Source organism: Lactuca virosa, chromosome 1, assembly GCF_052849685.1.
Source record: "Lactuca virosa cultivar CGN04683 chromosome 1, Lactuca_virosa_CGN04683_v6, whole genome shotgun sequence".
Classification (NCBI taxonomy): Eukaryota; Viridiplantae; Streptophyta; class Magnoliopsida; order Asterales; family Asteraceae; genus Lactuca; species Lactuca virosa.
This window is the reverse complement of record NC_136426.1, coordinates 270998295-271005300: the sequence shown is the minus strand read 5'-3', so window position 1 is coordinate 271005300 and position 7006 is coordinate 270998295. Positions and strand designations below refer to the sequence as shown.

Below are 7006 nucleotides of genomic sequence, written 5' to 3'. Positions count from 1 at the left end.
AAACGAGTCCGACTTTGATTGAATTGAATGGCTCATACAAAAGAGAAATTTCGGGTTGTCACACTTAAAATACCTCATGGTATGATATGCATAACACATAAAGCTACATAATATTATTATCAATACAGTTTAACTAAATATGTAGAATCTATTATAGGAACATACTACCTTTGTGATGCGGGTTATACAAATTGTGAAGGTTTTTTAACACCTTATCGCAGGCAACGTTACCATCTTAATGATTGGTCTCGACCACCTACAAATGCTAAAGAATTATATAACATGAGACACTCATCAACAAGGAACGTAATAGAACGATGTTTTGGATTGATTAAATCTAGATGAGCTATTTTATGTGATAATGCATACCATCCAATAAAATCTATGCCACGCATAATCATTGCATGTTGTTTGATGCATAATTTCATACGTACAACCATGACCGAAGACCCCTTTGATCAAGAAATCCCTGCTAATCACACAAAATTTGGAGGCGAACATAACAACATTATTTCTACCATAGAAACCTCGCAAGGATGGACTGACCGTCGAGATCTTCTTGCTAATACTAAGTTTACTGATTGGAGTGCAAGGCGTGCCAACAATTAATTTACTCCATGTTTTTGTGTAAACTTCATTATTCCTTATGTGGTGTTGATACTATGTTTAATGATTGAACTTGTAACACCGTAATTTTTCAAACATATTTTTCATTCTAAAATCGCGTACTTTTCATAGCATATTGTATAGAAATCTCGTTTATTCAAATTACAAAACACAACTCCATTAGTAATCCAGGATCCTCAAAACATTACTCTCTCTCTGGTGTGTACAATCAAGCCGGTGCCTTCCCGAGATCCTCTGAGATACCTGAAACACATAACACATAACACGGTAAGCACGAAGCTTAGTGAGTTCCCCAAGATACCACATATTACACATATTAGCCACTCGAGGCTATAACTCTGTGAGCCTACTGGCCCTAACTCTGTGGACCCTCTGGTCCTAGCTCTGTGGACCTTCCGGTCCTAACTCTGTAAACTCTGGAATACACACATCATAAATCACATAGAAATAATGCAGTGCAACACATCACATACATAACAGACAAGATACTCTGTCACATAACTCTACTTACCACTCAAGGTAAAGTATAGTGAGAAGACTCACCTCACATGATGTCGGATACCCTCTCGTGCTCGATAATCCGACCTAGCCTCCTCCTATCAAAATGATAACATCTCTAATCAAAATCCTCTCATGTTCTCATCCCTAATAATGGGTAGAAGACCATTCTACCCCTCTCTGACCTCTCTTGAATCAGCTTGACCAAAACCCCAATGTCAACTGAAGTCAACTCTAGTCAACGGTCAAACTTTGACCAGACTCGTCGAGTGCACTCGAGTGACTCGGCGAGTCCGTGCGTGTCCTCTGAATCCTCAAAAGCCTCACTCGACTCGTCGAGTTAACCTTTCACTCGACGGGTTACCACTGGTCACGAATCGCGGGGCAACCCGACTCGACTCGTCGAGTCCCCATATGGACTCAGCGAGTTCCCTCCATGGCAACACTCAAAAGACCTTCTGAGGTCAGATCTGTTTCTCTAACTTATAGATCTGACCTTCTTACACCCAATAATCACGTAAAGGTTCAATCTTTAAGCTCATGCAACCCTCTTATCCCCTTATGTGAAGAAATAGCTCCTAAAATGGCAACCTAGATCCATAACCCCAAAGGGATTGCATAAAGCTGGAAGATTGGGACTCTCTGGACCTCTTAAGGTCCAGATCTAAAGCTTATTCCACATTGGGACCTCATATGCATCATATACTATCCAAGAAAGGGTAAAGAAAACCCTAGATTCAAGGATTTTACACAAAAACAGAAGGAAGGGCGAAATACTACCTCAAAATGGAGATCCTTGCTTAGATGTCTCAGGATAACAACCTCCTTTGGTCCCTCAAGCTGAATCCCTTCACTTCATTTGAAAAACTACACCAAAATTACTTGATTTCATCACAAGAACTCTTCCTTGGCTCCAATGGCGATTTAGGGTTTCTCACAGGAGATATGAGGCGCACCCAAGGTCATAAGTTCCTTTAAATAGGCTCCAACCCCGGAACTTAGGGTTTTCTCTGCCCAGTACCTACTCGGAGAGTCCATCCTTGGACTCGTCGAGTCCGCTCATTAAGTCCACGCGGCAAATCTCGACTCGACTCGGCGAGTTGGTCCCTCAACTCGTCGTGTCCCTCCTCAAATCTCAAGATTAACATACACAATAATGTCCCTGTAAATCCGGTTGTTACAATTGAACAACTCTATTATTATTTCATTATTCTGGTTTATATATTGTATTCAGTATGTGGTGTGATTATATTTTTTAGTTTGGATTTATTTGTAACTTCATAAAAAAAATGTTGTTTGAAAATGAATAAATAAGGTAAAAAAAATCTCATTTCCATTTCACTGCTTAATACAACCAAACAAAAGAAATGATTCTCAGAAACATTTTTCTAGTGGATTCTCAGTTCTACCAAACAGTGGAATCAATTCTCTGTCTCCAGCTTAATTTTCTTTCTCTGCATTTCCATTCTCTACTGCAATTTCATTTCTTTATACCAAACGCATCCACCAAATAGTTCTCAGTTTTATGTTTGTAAGCATTTACTTAAATATTTGGAATTGACACTTTTAATGTGTATTATTAGACACATTTACCATATTATTAGACAATGTTCGTTAGTAATATATTTGTATTTGATACGATGTTTATTAGTTTTAGTGCAATGTTATAAGTTTTGTTAGTAATTTCAATATTATTATAAGTTTAATGTTATGAGTTTTTTTTTTCAATATCTTGGACCAAAAAAAAAAAAAAACCTGGAGTTCTTCATTTTTTTGTTGTTTAAAAAAAACAGTAATTACTGACGGGTTACTGGGAAATGTATATCAAAGTGTCATCGGAAATCCGTCGGTAACTTGGTCAAACAAGGTCCAACCCGCTTCCGTCGCTATTATGTAGCTATTCTGTCGGTGATTCTATGTCGTCGGTTTTCCGTCCGTAAATTACCGACGGATTTTGTCATCGGTATCCGTCTGTAATCCTTCAGCAACCCGTAAGAAAAATTAGCCTCGAGCAAAAAAGTTACGCACTGAATTTCGTCACAAATCCGTCCGTATCACCCTATTTCGACGGAATAGACTCATTATTCCATAGATAATTTCCGATTTTTTAGTAGTATTATGACATATTTGACCTAATTTCAGCAAGTGAGGACATCTCAGGTGCAACTTGTATAGCATAATCATACTTCAATAAAGTCTAATCATACAAATCATCTCCAAATAACTTGATTCAGTTGCACTAAATGAATCTTCAATCTCTAATGACATCAAATATTAAGAAAATTGAACAGATAGGTGAATGGGAAGACACAAAAATATAACTGAATATGCCTCTACCATTCAAGGACATTAAAAAATAACACTAAAATAGACATTAATCAACGATTCCCGTAACCCTTTCACAATAGGAAACAAAACAAATCTATACATCCACATATCTCTTATTAATCGCCAAGTAAAACCTTGAGCATTTCAAAAGGGGTTTCTCGATAACTAACATAAGTTCATGGATCTGTTAATTTCACCTATGTGGAAGAAACAGAATAGCTAGTAAGTTCAAAAAATATAATAAATAGCAAATAAATAAAAATTTAACCAAGAACCCATGTTTCGAGGGTTAATTGCTGATATTAATCTTTATAATTTAAGATGAATTGTGTGATGTAAAACCGAAATCCAACATACAAAGTATAAACAATGACTCTTACCCAATGGTAGTTTCCTAAACAGTATTCAAGCCACAGAGAAGAAAATATACTTTAATTCCACAAAAAATTCAAAAAATGGACTCTAAGTTTTAAGCCATAGATGGAACTAATATTTAAAACCCAGTTAAGATAAGAACTGGAAATTCTAATTTACTCTTCTAACCTCATCCGAATTGATTAATAAAACATATTCATAATAGATCATGATGAAGAACAAATGAATGAACCTTTGCTTACCTTGAATCGCATTTTTTTCTTTGATGCCTTCAATCTCAAGGTCGCAGCTGCATACTGTGAAACAAAATTGAAAATATTGGGCCAAGGATTATTACATATACCCAATATACATGGCGTCGCCCCAAGAGGGTTTACTTTGTAAAAGAAAACGGAAAATATAAAACCGTACTCACGTCTTGTGCCATTTCAAGACGAATGAATAAAGAAATACCAATGGAAAATTTTAACTTTTCTCTTCAAACGTTGAAACACAAGACATTTGAGCGTCTTAGTGGTGCTTTATGCTTTATTAGTTGATGCAAAAGCTTTACTCCGTTAACTTCGATAACCTTAATTGCACATGAAGAACAGATAGGAACTTACATACGTAACAAGGCAGCTGGCAGAGAAGGCGACGTCGAACAGCAATGGGCGTCTAGGACGAATGCTATCTGTATATTTTAAGGTTTATTTATTTTTTATTATTATTATTTTAAGATAATGGACCTCATCCAAACGCAAAAACTTAAATAAAGAAATAAAAAAAATGGAAAAACCACGTCTCAAAATGATACTGTATAAGAAAGTTAACCTGTCCATTCTTTATCGATTCTCAAACACCTCGGATAACTAGAGGCCAGAAATGAGAATACGAGGGGACTTTGGAATGCCAGCCACCGATCCCAATTCCCAAAACATTTTTGTCATGTCTGTTTGTGTTGACTTTGGATATGATAATTTTATAAACATATATAAGAAGATGTTTGATTACTATATAAAAGCACAAACAAAGTGTAAATGTAACCTACTTTCATTTGAATTCTTTATACACGTATTATTTTTTCCGTCAAAGTCGCAAGAGGTTCAAGAACAATAAGGTATAACTTCAAATCTTTAACGGTTTCTCCAATATTTTTTGGCCCAATCACTAACTCGTTTAACATTAAATAACTAGCTTCACTTCAATGGCATCATTACTTCACAATACGCGTGAATTGAAAACATTTGTGGTGGATGAAGGCCATGGTGTTAAGGGACTATCTGAACTCAAGATCAAATCTTTACCTGAATTATTCATTCAACCTGTAGAAAAACGCCTCGATATGAGCAAAGTTGTGCCATATGAGTCTATCCCGGTGATCGATATGTCGAATTCTGACGATTTAAAGGTAAGGGAAGCAATATGTGATGCAGCTGAAAAGTGGGGATTCTTCCAAATTATTAACCATGGAGTGCCTCTAAGCATAATCGATAACGTGAAAGATGCAACACATAAATTTTTCATGTTGCCACCCGAAGAGAAAAAGAAGTATTTGTTCAAGAATAGTCCTACCAAAAACGTTAGACTTGTTACGAGTTTCATTCCTGAAGTGGACACAGTTTTGGAGTGGAAAGATTACCTAAGTTGTTTCTATGTTTCCGATGATGAGGCCAATTCATTTTGGCCATCAGTTTGCAGGTAAATTCTCATATATATCTTTAGAAATGAATGCGTCTTAATAATCATCGTTTGTCTCCTAGGTCAAGCTTTTAAACAAAAACAAAGTGTTGTTCATGGTTGATGGACTATAGATATTAAACTTTGTTTTCTTAAATTATATGTTGCAACATGGCCGATTCATGTTGATTGATTCACTGACAGTTTTTGTCGTTCTTTTAATTTCTTAGTTATATTAAATATATGAGATCAAGAAACATGGAAAACATGAAAAATCCGGTTCAAAAAAGAAACATGGAAAAGATTGAATCCTTTTCCTTTTGACCTAACTTTTCTAATTAGCAATATTTGACTTGTCGACAATAAAACATAACATAGATTGATGTATTACCTATAGCATGAAAAAGGCTAAAATTTCTTCTACTGATATTGTTTCTTCTACAGGGATCAAGTTCTAGAATACTTGAAAAATTCTGAATCGCTTATCAAGAGGCTATTAGAAGCGTTGATAAAGAGATTGGACATACCAAAACTGGACGATAAAAACAAAGCAATTCTTATGGGATCGATGCGAATAAACCTAAACTACTACCCTGTGTGTCCGAATCCTGAGCTTACAGTTGGCGTTGGAGGCCATTCAGATGTTTCAACACTAACTGTGCTCCTTCAAGATGAAACTGGAGGACTTTATGTTCGTAAACTTGATAGCGAGAATTGGGTCCATGTCCCTCCTATTAAGGGATCTTTGACAATCAATATAGGCGATGCTCTTCAAATCATGAGCAATGGTCTATACAAGAGCATAGAACATCATGTGGTTGCTAATGGGAACAAAAATCGTATTTCAGTGCCGATTTTTGTGAACCCGAGGCCAAATGATGTCATTGGGCCATTACCACAAGTGATCAATAGAGGGGAGAAGGCTTTATATAAGCAAGTTCTTTATTCAGATTATGTGAAGCATTTTTACAGGAAATCACATAATGGGAAGGATACTATTGATTTTGCAAAGGTTTGATTGAGTTTTTCTAAAAACAAAGATATGTGAATTTAGATCTATAATATGTACGTCATATATACTAGATTGGTAGTCGAATAATGTACGCCAAGTGAAAGTTAAGTGAAGCTTTCACAAGGATGTTTTCACCTTTAGATGAATGAATTTCAAATATGGTGAATTCTTGTAAAAAGAAAAAATTGTAACTTATGTAATTTTTAGTTTTAATATTATAATATTCATCATTTTATCTTAACATCTTTTAAAATTTTAAATTCTGCAGATAATTAAAATTAAAACTTTTTCACCCAATTAATCTATAATTTTTTTTTTGGTTAATTTAACATTTATTTTCATTTTATAAGTTTTGGAAATATTAATATATAGTAGTGATTTCAAAGTTGTTATACAATCATAACTGTCATATGAATAGAATGAGTTCTAGGTTGAGACTTACGTTAATCTTGTAACATATTATAAAAACAAAACTTGTACTTCAAGATTTGAATATACAAAATCCAC

At 35.1% G+C, this 7006-nt stretch overlaps 1 protein-coding gene and 1 long non-coding RNA gene across 3 annotated transcripts; one reads left to right on the top strand and one right to left on the bottom strand.

Moving 5' to 3' along the window:
- Positions 1–3421: 3421 nt before the first annotated feature.
- LOC145109367 (uncharacterized) lies at positions 3422–4399 on the bottom strand. Its single transcript, XR_013708976.1, has 3 exons — positions 4244–4399; positions 4071–4124; positions 3422–3650 (listed from the first exon to the last, which is right to left on the bottom strand). It is a non-coding gene; the product is annotated as an uncharacterized LOC145109367 (long non-coding RNA).
- Positions 4400–4705: 306 nt separating this feature from the next.
- Positions 4706–6651, top strand: LOC145109353 (feruloyl CoA ortho-hydroxylase F6H1-3-like). Of its 2 annotated transcripts, XM_079046496.1 has the most exons (3): positions 4706–4927; positions 5005–5508; positions 5932–6651. In XM_079046496.1, the coding sequence occupies exons 2-3, from the start codon at positions 5015–5017 to the stop codon at positions 6503–6505; spliced, it is 1068 nt and encodes a 355-aa protein (XP_078902622.1). In that variant the 5' UTR covers positions 4706–4927; positions 5005–5014; the 3' UTR covers positions 6506–6651. The 2 variants fall into 2 exon arrangements, with proteins under 2 accessions (XP_078902622.1, XP_078902626.1); XM_079046500.1 differs by lacking the exon at positions 4706–4927 and having other exon boundaries at positions 4979–5508.
- Positions 6652–7006: the final 355 nt, after the last annotated feature.